The sequence below is a fragment of the Notolepis coatsorum genome (assembly GCF_963971535.1).
Source record: "Notolepis coatsorum genome assembly, chromosome: 17".
Classification (NCBI taxonomy): Eukaryota; Metazoa; Chordata; class Actinopteri; order Aulopiformes; family Paralepididae; genus Notolepis; species Notolepis coatsorum.
In genome coordinates this window covers 87,263,800-87,279,740 of record NC_140181.1, presented here as the reverse complement: position 1 = coordinate 87,279,740, position 15,941 = coordinate 87,263,800, and the positions used below count along the sequence as shown (strand labels likewise).

General features: G+C 44.0%; 1 protein-coding gene across 1 annotated transcript in view; it reads right to left on the bottom strand.

Annotated features, from left to right (window-relative positions):
- Positions 1 to 267: 267 nt before the first annotated feature.
- slc9a8 (solute carrier family 9 member 8) overlaps positions 268 to 15,941 on the bottom strand; it is an 84,177-nt gene continuing 68,503 nt past the window's right edge. Inside the window, exons 9-14 of the mRNA XM_084333116.1 lie at positions 14,123 to 14,239; positions 12,103 to 12,185; positions 11,502 to 11,613; positions 5,552 to 5,763; positions 2,210 to 2,356; positions 268 to 1,202 (exon numbers count right to left, since the gene is read on the bottom strand). Coding sequence (XP_084189242.1) covers positions 1,089 to 1,202; positions 2,210 to 2,356; positions 5,552 to 5,763; positions 11,502 to 11,613; positions 12,103 to 12,185; positions 14,123 to 14,239 — 785 coding nt within the window. The 3' untranslated portion in view covers positions 268 to 1,088. The remainder of the gene's footprint in view (positions 1,203 to 2,209; positions 2,357 to 5,551; positions 5,764 to 11,501; positions 11,614 to 12,102; positions 12,186 to 14,122; positions 14,240 to 15,941) is intronic.

Genomic DNA, 15,941 nt, shown 5'->3' with positions numbered 1-15,941 from the left:
CAACTCTGTACATACATCAGGTTAGCAGCACCAAACTTGTTAGGACCATTACTCCGTAGTACTAATTTGTATATTTTGTACCCAGTTTAATAACCTGTACATTGTATATTGCTGTTGCACATTACTGTTACATTTGCACTCTGGTTGGATGACAAATTTATTTCCGTTGTATTGTACTTGCTGTATGATGACAATAAATTCTAATCTAAGAACATTTGATACATCTCCCGTCCTCAGCACATTGAACCAACACCGTAGAACGTTAAGCAGATTCCAATTAATTTATTACATCTCATCTCATCTCATTTTGTACATCTTAGCGATAGTTTCATTACTCTGCAACGCTCCGTGAGCTGATATAAAAGTCTCTCTCCCAGCGACACCACATGAAAAGATGATTAATAAATACAAAAAGATGATAAATACAGATAGACTTTCACGAGACTTCATTCCCCGTCACCCACACATTCATTAGTGCTGTTACACCGAGATTCACATTGAGAATTACAATGACGACGACCTTATTTCAAGTCCTGCTTAAAAACCACCCACAGTTACCAAAATATTATTTCACAAATCATTTGTCTCAGTCATCAGGATCCAGGTAAACACAACGGAAGCTTTAAAGCAGACCTCAAAACAAAGACGGCAAGCTATTTGTAAAAGCACAATACAAAGTGGAACGGAGAAAGTGAGAAGGTGCTCTAATATCTAATATTGCTTGAAAAAGGGGGAAACTTCCTCGAGCCCCCGTCGTCTTTCCCTTCGAAACTGCTAAACCATTTAAAGAAGCGACTCTCTGCACCTTCTCTCAGGGTGCCCTGAGCAGCTGGCAACACTACACACGCGTACACCTGGGTGGAGGGGGCACAGGTGAGAGGGTTTGGAGTGGTACAATCCACAGTGGGCACTGATCCGATACTTCAGGTCAGGTTCAGTCAGTGGAAGACACTAACCGCGTCTGCGACAGTCGTGGTGGACAGACGGACCCCCGCCGCCATACGGCGCAAAGACACGCTTAAAATAAACATGGACACAAGCCGTCCGCCCGTCATTTAAAAGTGTGTATTTCTGTATTCGGTCCATTTTTATAGCAGCTCAGCTTCGTCATTGTCATCCTCGGATCCTGAAGGTCCCTGTCGAACCTCCTCGTACCACTTATTGGTCAGAGTCTTCATCTGGATACGACCGTGTAGTAGATCCTGGAACAGACACACACACACATAAATAAATGCTCCATAAATAAATAAATATAAATAAATGAAAAAAAGGCTTGTGAGGCAGCCTCAGCGAACAAGCGTGCACACACACACACACACACACACACACATTAATACAAACCCGCATTAGTGTTGCTCAGTATGTGAACCCCTTTCGAATAGTCAGTTTCTCAAATATTTCACACATTCATCTTTGTAATATCTTCATCTAAGATACATTTTCTGATAAAACATGTCATGATTGAAGGAAAACACAAATAGTTTGAATATATTTGGATTATTTACTAAATACAATGATTAAACATGAAATATCCTTGTGTGCATAAGTATGTGAACCCTTGCGATCCAGCAGCTGCTAGTACCTATGGCTTCAACTAAACCTTTCCCAGACCTTTCCTCGAGTTGAATACTAGTCTCTTGCATGTGCTTTGATGGATTTTGGTTAGTTTTCATCATTGCACTCCCTCAATTCACTGACATTTTAGGGATTCCTTGCATGAAGAACTCACTACAACGTCTATAGTATTCCAAAGTGTCCCAAAGGTCCCAGTGTCATCTCAGATCATCCATAATGCTACATGTCTTCTCATTTAACCACTTATGTATTTCTGCTTGAATATTTAGGATCGTTGCCTTGCTGCACAACTCCTTTGGCATGGCTATATATCGTAATGGCAAGGTCACCAGGACCAGAGGCAATAAAGAAATGACACTCCCATCACCATGCATACTGATAGGTATGGTGTTATAATGGTGGATGACAAATCGATGAAAATTGAGAGGAGGAAGAGAGGAGGAGGAGTAAAAAGCCAGGCAGAGATATTCATCTATCAGCACAATATGACTGGATAGATATGAAATATATATATGAGTTCCCAGAAAATGATACAGAACAGAGAGATATGACGCCACACATCAAGGTACGATTACATCAGTACAGTATGTGTGCACGCACGCACGCACACACACACACACACACACACACACACCTCCTGGGTGAGTCTGCGTGTGAAGAAGGGGTTGAGGTATTTGGCATCCAGCCACATGAAGCCCTTGAGATCCCGCCTCTGGTAGATGTGAGCCTCGTACTCCTCTTCGGTCAACTCAGACAGGTGCTCTGACTCTATGGCATTACCCTAGAGAGAGAGAGAGAGAGAGAGAGAGAGAGAGAGAGAGAGAGAGAGAGAGAGAGAGAGAGGCAAGGGAAGAAGAGAGAGAGAGGGGTGAGGGAAGAAGAGAGAGAGAGAGAGAGAGAGGGAAGAAGAGAGATGGGGGGGCGCAAGGGCAGAAGAAAGAGAGAGAGGGGAAATAGAGGGGGTGGGGAGAGGGAAGAAGAGACAGGAAGATGAACATAGAGACCAAACAGAGGAGAAGAGAATTATGAGATGGAGTGAAAGACAGAATGCAGGGGGGGGGGGGGGGGGGAGGATGTGAGGGTGCAGAAAGTGAGAGAGTGAGAGTAGATGTGAGGGTGCAGAGAGAGAGAGTAGACGTGAGGGTGCAGAGAGAGAGAGAGTAGACGTGAGGGTGCAGAGAGAGAGTAGACGTGAGGGTGCAGAGAGAGAGAGAGTAGATGTGAGGGTGCAGAGAGAGAGAGAGTAGATGTGAGGGTGCAGAGAGAGAGAGAGTAGATGTGAGGGTGCAGAGAGAGAGAGTAGACGTGAGGGTGCAGAGAGAGAGAGAGTAGACGTGAGGGTGCAGAGAGAGAGAGAGTAGACGTGAGGGTGCAGAGAGAGAGAGAGTAGACGTGAGGGTGCAGAGAGAGAGAGAGTAGACGTGAGGGTGCAGAGAGAGAGAGAGTAGACGTGAGGGTGCAGAGAGAGAGAGAGTAGACGTGAGGGTGCAGAGAGTGAGAGAGTAGACGTGAGGGTGCAGAGAGAGAGAGAGAGTAGACGTGAGGGTGCAGAGAGAGAGAGAGTAGACGTGAGGGTGCAGAGAGAGAGAGAGAGTAGACGTGAGGGTGCAGAGAGAGAGAGAGTAGATGTGAGGGTGCAGAGAGAGAGAGAGTAGACGTGAGGGTGCAGAGAGAGAGAGAGAGTAGACGTGAGGGTGCAGAGAGAGAGAGAGTAGACGTGAGGGTGCAGAGAGAGAGAGAGTAGATGTGAGGGTGCAGAGAGAGAGAGAGAGAGTAGACGTGAGGGTGCAGAGAGAGAGAGAGAGAGTAGACGTGAGGGTGCAGAGAGAGAGAGTAGACGTGAGGGTGCAGAGAGAGAGAGAGAGAGTAGACGTGAGGGTGCAGAGAGAGAGAGAGAGAGTAGACGTGAGGGTGCAGAGAGAGAGAGAGAGAGTAGATGTGAGGGTGCAGAGAGAGAGAGAGAGAGTAGACGTGAGGGTGCAGAGAGAGAGAGTAGACGTGAGGGTGCAGAGAGAGAGAGAGAGAGTAGACGTGAGGGTGCAGAGAGAGAGAGTAGACGTGAGGGTGCAGAGAGAGAGAGAGAGTAGACGTGAGGGTGCAGAGAGAGAGAGAGAGTAGACGTGAGGGTGCAGAGAGAGAGAGAGAGTAGACATGAGGGTGCAGAGAGAGAGAGAGAGAGTAGACGTGAGGGTGCAGAGAGAGAGAGAGAGAGAGTAGACGTGAGGGCGCAGAGAGAGAGAGAGAGAGTAGACGTGAGGGTGCAGAGAGAGAGAGAGAGTAGACGTGAGGGCGCAGAGAGAGAGAGAGAGAGTAGACGTGAGGGCGCAGAGAGAGAGAGAGAGAGTATATGTGAGGGTGCAGAGAGAGAGAGAGAGTAGACGTGAGGGCGCAGAGAGAGAGAGAGAGAGTATATGTGAGGGTGCAGAGAGAGAGAGAGAGTAGACGTGAGGGCGCAGAGAGAGAGAGAGAGAGTAGACGTGAGGGCGCAGAGAGAGAGAGAGAGTAGACGTGAGGGCGCAGAGAGAGAGAGAGAGAGTATATGTGAGGGTGCAGAGAGAGAGAGAGAGTATATGTGAGGGTGCAGAGAGAGAGAGAGAGTATATGTGAGGGTGCAGAGAGAGAGAGAGAGTAGACGTGAGGGTGCAGAGAGACATGGTAGACGTGAGGGTGCAGAGAGTGAGAGTAGATGTGAGGGTGCAGAGAGATGGTAGACGTGAGGGTGCAGAGAGAGAGAGAGTAGACGTGAGGGTGCAGAGAGACATGGTAGACGTGAGGGTGCAGAGAGTGAGAGTAGATGTGAGGGTGCAGAGAGATGGTAGACGTGAGGGTGCAGAGAGAGAGAGAGTAGACGTGAGGGTGCAGAGAGATGGTAGACGTGAGGGTGCAGAGAGAGAGAGAGTAGACGTGAGGGTGCAGAGAGATGGTAGACGTGAGGGTGCAGAGAGTGAGAGTAGATGTGAGGGTGCAGAGAGATGGTAGACGTGAGGGTGCAGAGAGAGAGAGTATATGTGAGGGTGCAGAGAGACATGGTAGACGTGAGGGTGCAGAGAGTGAGAGTAGATGTGAGGGTGCAGAGAGATGGTAGACGTGAGGGTGCAGAGAGTGAGAGTAGATGTGAGGGTGCAGAGAGATGGTAGACGTGAGGGTGCAGAGAGAGAGAGTATATGTGAGGGTGCAGAGAGACATGGTAGACGTGAGGGTGCAGAGAGTGAGAGTAGATGTGAGGGGGCAGAGAGATGGTATAGACGTGAGGGGGCAGAGAGATGGTAGACGTGAGGGTGCAGAGAGAGATGGATTACATCAAAGAGGACAAGAGACGAGGTTGTTGTTAGATACGTTGGTATATGGGGCTGCAACAGTGAAGTTTTGAAGACATCAAACATGCACGAACACACCCATACATATGTACACAAGATGAGCGCATGCCTGTATACAAGTATACGCAATCATACAAGTATACAGTGCGATCTGAACGAGGAGACACACTTGGAAGAACCCTCCATATGGGACCCAGCGCTAGGAGCTGTGAAGTAATTGAAACATGAAATGAGATTGCGAGTGTTGTGTCTGGGTGTCTGTGTCTATGCATTTGCATTTTATGTACTTCAATATCCATACGTCTGTGTATGTGTGAAAGATAGTTGGTCTGTGTGTGTATGTGTGAATGATAGACTTGGTCTGTGCGTGTGTGTCAGTGTCTGTGTGTGTGTGTGTGTGTGTGTGTGTGCATCTGTTGGTGCGTATGTGCGCTAGTGTACGTGTCTCATGGATGGGAGTCGTTTGCTTGACACAAGCCACAATCCAGGCTTTGATGTAGCTCCCCGCAAAACAACAGGAAGGAGCTGAGACCAGATGGATGGGAGGAATGAGTAACATCAATGCAACAGGAAAACTGTATGTGTGTGTATGTCTGTCTGTGTGTGTAGGATTCTCACATCTGCTCTAAATTGAAATCAAAGCCTCTCTCCCTCGTTACCATTTTCTCCGTCTTGCTGAGGTTGACGTCTTTCTTGCTCTTGCTCTTGCTCTCGATGTCCATGAGGCGGATGAGCGGCATGGTCCCGCCCCCCATGAGGAGGATGGTGAAGAGCACAATAATGATGGTGGTGGTGCCGATCAGCTGGCGTTTCTCGACGGGCTCCAGGCCCAGATGGAGGCTCAGGGCGTAGGGGATGGCACCTCGCAGACCTGCGGCCGGGAGAGAGGGGACGGAGGTGGTCATGGGTGGGGTGTAGAAAGTAGAGATGGGCAAAGCTATTCGATAGTCACTGGGAACTATTCGATTACTAATCGAAACCCCTCCTGTTAACATATGATTTTGCTTTTACTTAACACTTTCAGCGCCAGAGGTCGCTGTGGGCCATGTGGCAAGAATGCCAGCGCGTTAATGAATGGGGATACATGCCGGTGTTTGCAGGGCTAAAACTATATTAAATATCATAGCTATGGATATAAAACTATTGCCCATTTGACATCGAGTATCTATCGTTCAATTTGTGAAAAAGAAAAAAAAATTCATCCATACATTCCCGTTTTATACCGTGGTGAATATGAGTATAGTTTTAGAGTAATTCTGTGTAATCCCAGGAAACGGCTAACTCTAAAACTAACACTGAAAGTGTTAACACTTTGGAGGCCAAACTCGAGATAGTCTGGGTTAACTCACCATGTCTGGGCGCCAAACCCGATAAATCTCGGGTTTTAATCGATATTTCTATTATTATCTATATACATTCATTTTTCATCCATCCAGCCTGACGTTATCATTGGAAATGGGTCTGAGCTCGCAAAGGGCAAATACCGCCGCCTATCGTCTCCCGGATGGTATTGCACATCATTGGAATCCCTCTGGCTGGGGCTGTGCATCCCGGTCAAGGTTTTCCTTCTTGGGCATGCAGTATCGTTATAACAGATGGACTGGGGACACTCAGAGCAGCGTGGATTATGTGTTTTGAATATATAACGTTGGATCAATAAATGCTATCAATATTTGGAATGGCAATCAGGAATTGGATTAATCTTTTTGCAGGACATCAGATGTGAGGTAAGGACTTTCTGTTACGAATCTTGGGTTAATCAGATGTTCCTTTCTTTTTTTTTTTTTTTATATTTTTTTTTATTATTGCAAAACAAAAATTATTAAAAGTCAGTACTCAACACATAATGCATAATGAAACTTTCAGTCAAGGTGGTTAAAATTACATGCAAGTACAGAAACAAGATAAAACAAAAATAGTCTATAATAACATTTTATCAGAATGTTCCTTTCACGGCCATCGGAGCGTGTGTGTGTGTGTGTTAGGTTCGCGCCAACCAAAGTACGGAGAATCGATTTTTCAGACCCCGCTTCTCTTCGTGCATGAGGACACATAATATCGATAATCTAGCGTTTATTTGAAAACTATTCATAAATCAAGCGACAAATGGCACGATTTCTAAGGAAATACATTTAAGCTCGATTTGCTGGAGTTTATTGAGATGAGACAGAACGCTCTAGAAATATATTGATATTCATCACGGTATAAAATGGAAATGTATGTATGAAAAAATTATCTGTTTCGTGCATGTTGACTGGAAGCAACTCATTGACGATCACTGTGTTATTTAGATCAATTATTTGCTATTATATTTGCTATGTTTTAAGCACTCGCAAATAAGTCCTATCCTACATTGGATAAAGCACTGGCACCGAAGGGCCATCAGCAGAGGGCGCTGTTGGCCCCCAATGAGTTAATAGCGAACGTGACATAATCAAACAAGCGAGCTGGCTGCTGTCATTACAAACAGCTAGATACAGTATGTGCGCTGAGTGGCAGCATAATCATAATCAACTTTATTTATATAGCACATTTACAACAGTTCTGACTGTACCAAAGTGCTTCACAGATAAAAGCATAGATCAAAAAAGACATATACAGTACATATACTAAATATATACTAAACATATGCAAATATAAATAAGGGCAAGGGTTCAGATAGAAATAAAAAATAAAGATAAAAGAAAGAAAAGTGCAGCAGATTACAAATAAAGGGACTAAAAGTAGCGACGTATGAGGCAGGCTCAGCTCTGGTCAAAGGCCAGGGAGAAGAGATGAGTCTTTAGCCGGGACTTAAAGGCCTCCAGGGTCTGGGCTGACCTGATGTGGAGGGGGGGGCTATTCCACAGTTCAGGGGCAGCTATGGAAAAGGCTCTGTCCCCTCTGGTTTTGAGCCTAGGCCCGGGTACCTTTAGCAGCAGTTGGTCGGCTGACCTTAGGGCACTGTGTGGTGATGTAGGAGCTCGGTCAGGTACTGTGGGGCCAGGCCGTTTAGGGATTTAAGAACAGTTAAAAGTTTAAAATGTTCAAATCAATGCGGTGATGGACGGGGAGCCAGTGGAGTAAGGCCAGGACTGGGGTGATTTTTCTGTGCTGGTGAGGAGCCGCATTTTGGACGAGCTGCGGTTGGCGGAGTGATTCCTGATCAATGCCAGCATATAGAGCATTGCAGTAATCCAGCAAGGTTGTGACGAAGGCTAACGTTATTTCCAGGAACAAAAGCATTCATTCTGAAAGTTACATCATTGATGGTTGAAATGTCTGAGCTTCCATGTTAACGTATGGTTTTGTTTTTACTTAATAGCAAACGTGAGACAATCCAACAAGCGAGCTGGCTGCTGTCATAGCTAATGCTAACAGACCAGGCTAGCGTATTTCCGGGAACTAAAGCATTCATTTTGAACGTTACATAACTGATGCTTGAAATGTGTGAACTTAGTGAAAGAACATGGCAAACGTACAAAACGTTGCTACCATGTAACATCTCCAGTCTCTCTTTCTTCATCTTTCTGTTCTGTTCTCCCAGCTGTTAACAGACTGTTATGCTACCTGGCTAGCTAGCTAACTGTACCCAGCATGACGTTCAGCAGTGTAACAGTTAAAAGGGTCCCCTCTCAATACACTACACATTGTAGGTGCCGGTAAAAACAAGGGAAATATATTTTTTGAGAAAAAAATATATTTGCATAAACAAATAGATTTCTTATAATTTAACGACTATTTGAATATTGGAAAATCAATGCCCATCCCTCGTAGAAAGAGATGTGATTAAAAATCACAGTAGTGCTCCAACTGCACCCTCAAGTTCCTCATCTTCAGACAAATCTTGACTGGGAAGAAATCTAGTAAAATGCTACTAACATGAGCAGAACTGTGAGCCCAGTGTAAGGCTGCTAACGATCTAACTGACCGGAATGTTTACCTTGGAATAATAATTGTTTCTAGTTCCAGATCCACAGCTGACAGGTGGTCAGCTCCAGTGGTGCAGTGCTGGGCAACCGCGGTCAAACGGCGTTTGGGCTTCGAAGTGCGCGCATCCTATTATTATGCAAAGTCTAGGTGATAAGTGCCTAGACTTTGCATAATAATAGGATACCGTTTGGCCTCCGCCCATATTACGACTGCACCCCTGGTCAGCTCTGAATGCCCCCCACCTCCACCTCATTCTTTCGCCAGAGACTTTTCATTAGGCAAAATTATTATTCAATTCTTGATCATTTCCCTGTAACACGTCATGTCAGTGTCATAAGGGACCAGGGCATAATGCCCGTTGGCACAAGATGGAGAGGTTTTTAACAGAACAGGGTTGATTCTTTCTGCCCCATAGAAACTGAGGTATACTGTATGTGTCCATTCTCTGACGAGGTCAAGGTGTTCATGATGATTTTGTGGTTTGCAGATTCAACGTTGAGGTTCTTTCAGCCACGCCCTACTTGTGAGACAGGAACCATGACTATATTTAGCACAGATTATGATGCGTCATCTTGTCATACAGTATATCCAACATCTTTGCTTTCGCCACGAACCTTCATGTTCTTTCATCTGACGCCCCAGTCTCCCACATGGGTAACAAGTTTCAAGGACCACCTTGGATCATTGTGATTTATTATGTGATTTATTATGATGAGTTGAAGGAAATCAAATCCTTTCTGAACATTTTAACAACTTTCTTCCTCTGCGACAGTGGCTTATACCAGACCTTACTTCCTGTCTGACAGTGGCTTATACCAGACCTTACTTCCTGTCTGAGTGGCTTATACCAGACCTTACTTCCTGTCTGACAGTGGCTTATACCAGACCTTACTTCCTGTCTGACAGTGGCTTATACCAGACCTTACTTCCTGTCTGACAGTGGCTTATACCAGACCTTACTTCCTGTCTGACAGTGGCTTATACCAGACCTTATTTCCTGTCTGACAGTGGCTTATACCAGACCTTACTTCCTGTCTGACAGTGGCTTTTACCAGACCTTACTTCCTGTCTGACAGTGGCTTATACGCTGTAGGTTAGACTTCTTACCACTGAACCACTAGGCCAGGGGTCTCAAACTCAATTTACCAGGGGGCCGCTGGAGGTAGAGTCTGGGTGAGGCTGGGCCGCATCAAATATTCCACAAAAAAAGAGTTTCAAGTATTCAAAAAAAAAGTACAACTGATCCAATCCTCTCAATATTTAGCAATAACATTTCAGAACATGAACGGTTCTTCAGAACATGAACGGTTCTTCAGAACATAGGCTTCTCAGTGGTGTCAGTGGACTCATCCACATGTAGCTATGGAAATGCACTGTGCATCTTTTTTTATTCTATCACAAAGCTGTTTAATCAAATCACCAGTCAGTATTTCAGTTATTCTGGTTGCTGTGCGATCTGAGGGGGATTTGCTTTTGTTTGCCTTCAAACATGGTCTCCATCACTTCAGTCATACATTATTTTATTATGTAGGCATCAGAGAGAGAGAATGGCTTCTTGTGTTTAGCCAACACCCATGCCACCCATGGTTGCTTTTTCTCATTGTGACATAGATTTAACAATAATTCTGCTTACAGCTTGATATGATGATTTCAAGGTTGCATCAAAATAACTGTGTTTTGTTTCGTAGTGGCTTTTCAAATTGCCACTCTTCACAAGAGCTACCGTTTCTTGGCATATTAGTCACATTGGTTTGGTGCTGGACTCAGGATGAATGCATATTTTTCAGTCCATTCACCTTTGAATTGCAGTCGACTTTTCTTTTACTGGCCATCTTTGAAGATCCCATATTTTTCTGCTGCCTGCCTGCTGGTGAAACTAGCTACATTTATCTCACGGAGATAAAACTGTTAAATGTATTATTATTATGTGCGCCCTTACTCATTTGTGTTCTACAGAGGGCGATGTAGTATGTCCAGTATGTGACGTCACTGACGTGTCCTTCGCATTCCTGTTCCGGTCTATTATTTGTTATTGATTGTTGTTGATATATATATAGCGGCACCACGACCGCATTTCACCCCGCCTGAGAAATAAATATGCCTACGAGGCTAAAGATGATCTGAGTCAACCGAGTTCCATTCAATCGCCACCGCAACGCACTCCGTTTAACAAAAACTGGGAGCGAGGCTACTGTAGATGCGCTGTCAACTCTCGCTCTGACTCGGCCCCGCTGAAAGAGACAACACTCATTCCGTGAAGACCCGCCCTACTCTGCTCTGATTCGCAGACTGTGGGTGGGGGGGAGAAACTCTGACGGGACGCTGAATGTGATTGGACCAGACCCGTACACAGACAGACAGTGGCACATGCAGAGCACTGATCGCAGAGGAGAATAAGATAGCGAGGATGCATTTGCCTTCCACTTTACTTGATATCACTTCGGAATCACGTTTCAACCAAGTCACTAACGTAACGTTGCTGTCATGAGCCTGCACTATAATAGCCTAAAGTGATCAAATAAATAAAACTTCTAACTCGCGCAACGACTCGGCAACAAGTTGTGCGCGGGCCGCACTAACACTGAACTTTGACGTCAAGTAGGGGGCCGCAAAATATCATCCGCGGGCCGCGAGTTTGAGACCACTGCACTAGGCTGAAGATGAACCTGGACTCGTCCTGTAGACTAGACTTCTTACCACTGAACCACATGACGAACGTCATCTTGGGGGTGATCTTGTGGTCTCTGAAGAAGTTGAGCAGGAAGGTCAGTGGGAAGATGTTCACCGCTCGGCCGAGAAGAACTAGGATCTACAGAGAGAACGGGAGTTCACAATCACATTCAAGCCCCAATAAAAAATATATCAATTTAAGCCTTAAGGTATATTTGCATGGATCCCTGGATTTTTTTTTTTTTTTTTACTTTATTTTTTAGCGTTTATCGCTTTTCTGGTCAAGCATGACCAACAGAAACAGGTTGAATGGGATGTAGAGTAGGGGAAGACACTCTGAGAAAATACGGCGGGTCCGGGAATCGAACTCGTGTACCCCAGATCCGTGACGAGCACGGTTGTCCCCGACGCAGAAATAGCGCCGAGATACGCGGTGAGCTACGGGAGCTCCCCGATCCCTGGAGTTTCTATATGTCTTTACATGTAAATTAAATCAATGTATATTTGTCACATACTCTGTCATACAAGTACAACGTGCAGTGAAATGCTTGTTCTACTATACAATAAATAAAGTAAAAGTGTAGAAGTAAACAAAAACGAAATAAGATAAGACAATAACACAACTTACTATGCACCAGATGACAAAGGATAGCTCAAACTTGTGAGGGAAGCTGAAGATGGAGAGGCCGAGGAAGGCAAACACACATGTCTCTGTTGTGAGAGTGAGAGAGAGAGAGAGAGAGAGAGAGAGAGAGAGAGAGAGAGAGAGAGAGAGAGAGAGAGAGAGAGAGAGAGAGAGGAGAGAGAGAGAGAGAGAGAGGATGGTGAAGAGAAATAAAGAGTATAAGGATCAATACCACGTTTGCACCAATACCACTTCAGCACTGCCCATACAAATCCTTGCGCCCTAAATTCGGGATGATACATAGTACCGATCCATTATCTTCATAGAACAGTATTTATATTATATATATAATATTATAACTATTTGCATATTATTAAAGGTGCTGTAAGTGGTATTTTTTTCTTTGTTAAAATAACTGGTCTACATGTTAAAATAATATCTCTACACTCAGACAGCCATCACTGATATAGAGTGTCTGGTCAGTAACATGGGTCTCCCAGTCCCTCCGCTCTGCAGTAAACATTTTATAAATTTCTGGTATACCCACTTCATCCAATCATTGGAAAACTCCACACTGCAAAAATGGTCCGACAAAAATAAGAAATAAAAACTACCAGTTTTAAGGAAATGTGTCTTTGAAACAAGTAAAATAATCTACCAGTGCAGTAAGAAAATCTGGCTTGGCAAGATTTTTTGAAATAAGTAATAATATCTAGGGTTCTCTCTCCTGATTGGATAAAGTGGGAAGCAATACCAGGAAATGTATTTTGTGTTTACTGCAGAGCGGAGGGACTGGAAGACACATATTACTGACCAAACAAACAAAACTTAGCAAAAACAATACCACTTACAGGACCTTTAAAATACATTGTTAAGCCCTATTCACATTGGACTGGTATCACAAGGGTACCCATGGTAATATAAAATTACCCCCCAACATTATAGTTTCAAATGAGACATGAAACTAATTCATAACAACGCCAAATTCACTGCCTGGTGCAACAATCATGCAGAGTAGCCTCTTTCAATATGTTTTCAATGATGAATCATATCTATGATTCCAGCAGGGGAAGCATAATGAACAGGATAACAGTTACGGTATGTGCTCCTACTTTGGATGGAAATAATATTTTTCAAGAAGGAACTGTAGGCGTATCGATCTCTATGCAGAGGTGAAGCAGATTGATTGGGTGTTTGGACTGGAAATGCATTTCAAATATCCTGTATTGATTTGACTACCAAAAACTAATTACGACCCCAAATTACTGAGATGCCGATTTGTATGGGACTACTATAATTAGATTCGATTCAAATGTATTGTCATTATACAGCACAAGTATTGTACAGTACAACAAAAAGAAGTTTGGCATCCAACCAGAGTGCAAATGTAAAAGTAAAGTGCAACAGCAATATACAATGTACAGGTGATTAAACTGGGTATAAAATATATAAACTAGTACTACTGAGTGTAGTGCTACTGAGTAGCACTGAGATTACCTCATGACCTCTGTGTTTGATGAAATATGGACGGTCACCGGCGCTGGAATCTTTACTTTACAAATGACGGACATGATCAATTCACATGGGATTAAGATCACAGGCGACCTCCGCAATTACAACAAAATACTAGAGGTCCCCAGGTAATACTAGTCCTGTGCGAATAGGGCTTTAGGTAGTATTTAAATCCCCTATGAAACTTGACAGATGTTTTTAGTATTGTGATAATAGTGCCACCATGAGGCCAAATTATTCAAAACATCACAGGCCTCTTTGCTAGTGTAGGGGAAACATATTTTCCAAGTTTGGTGAAGAGTTCACAAGTAACACACCACGTCCTGTTAAACAAAAACAAGCTGTCTTGCTCAGATTCCTGACATAATTACCGATCATCAAGTATTACCGGTATCATCACCGATACCCTATTTCAGTCTGGTATCAGTTCAATATCCAATACCGGTACATATAGATAGGGATGAGTACATATACAGTAGATAAGGATGAGAAGGGGAGGGGGTGTACTGACCACACATGAAGGCCACGGTTCTCAGTGTCTGTTGCATGAGGATCTGGGTGACAGGAGACAGGTTGTGATGAGTGTAGTGAGACATCACAATCCCTGAGAACAGGATGGACATGATACCTGTAGAGAAGGAAGAGGAGCTCGTCAACAGTTCACATCAACATGGAAAGGATGAACATACAGGGATGATTTGCTGGGGAAGACGGGTAGGATTTCCCCTACATTTACATGTCATCGCCAGGTAGAGAATGCTTTATCACCCCTTCTGGTGCCTTTCAATATACATGATGACTCAGGCTTTGTCCACACGTACAGTACACAGGTATTTTTGTGCCTGGGGTTCTACCTCCTTCCTCTCCTCAGTCCACACTACAACACTCACTTTAATGACCTGGAAGGGAGGCTGCAGGGACCTCTCCTTGGTCCTGATTGCAGATAAGTTAAGTGTGGACACTGGACAGGTCCATTAGAGTTAGGAGTTTCCAAATGGTTTCAATAACCTACAGTAAAACACAGTTTGCTTGTGGACAGAATACCAAACCAAAAAAAGCTATGGTTGCAAAAATCCCTGCATGTCTGTGTAGACAAGGCCTTAGTCTCCCTCCCCTCATGTGACAGTGGTTACAACAAGTTTAATGACGGATGACATGAATCCAGTTCGAATTTCTCACTAACAAAAAGTTAAAATGAGAACGGTGAGAAGACAGCAGCAGCATCTCATCATGTCCCAGTGAGCAGAGGAATTCTGGCAACGCTGGCTTGGAGGAGGGAAACTTGGACCTGTTGTCTGACTGAAGGCTCTACGGAGCCAAGAGTGCTCTAGATAGAATAGAATAGAAGTACTTTGGGAAAGTTACCAAGGGAAATTCAGCACTACAGATCGCTCACAATAAACATTTAGGTAGTCAAAAATCACAAAGAAGAATACAAATACAGTCAAGGATATACATTCTAACATATACAGCCATTTCCATACACGTGGGCGTGCGACTCGCGGGGTGGAAGCGATCGTTTTCGCTTTGGTTGGATTCAGAGGCGTGCGCCACACACATTTTCACAGAAATACACTCAATATCTGCATTATTACCACACATATAGATGTTGTTCAACCAGCTAATGTGTCTGTATCTTTCCCAATACAAATAAACCATATTACTATACTTTTTCAGGAGTACAGTCACACTGATCATCATTCTAAAATGAATTCTAACATTTTAATTAATTATATAATAACTGGTTATACATGCAAAATGGACAATAGAACACTGGAACTGTAAATCTTTAAAGAATCTTCAAATGGGGACTAACTTTGCAATAGACTAGGCATTTACAGCTGTTCCAATGAGCCCCTCCTCTCTGACACCACCGAGTCTAGCTCCACCCCCATCACGTTACTGGCCTTCCTGACCACCTTTTTGGATGGACCAGCTCCCCACCAGACATCAGAGTTCACAGTTCTCTCCAGAAGTAGCATCACAGTGCTCATCCTGGGCTGGCATCTATGCATACGTTTTTTTTTTTTTAGATGGATTTTTGTATGCATCGACACCGTGGCTGTGAACCTACTCTTGAAAATGACCATCACAATCCAAGTCTCCCGTACATAAATCCACAATAGCCTGGCCTGTTCATTGAATCAATATATTTCTGTTACCTCGTTCAATTGGTGAGCTTATCTGTCTATTTACAACCATATTATTACATTTGAAATTATTCTGGAAATCTTCCCGTAAGACAACTTTTTGTGCACATTTCAAAAGGTGCCAATAAGAAAGTATTTGTTCTTAGAGCTTACTATTGGAACTTAATGTTTCAAATACAA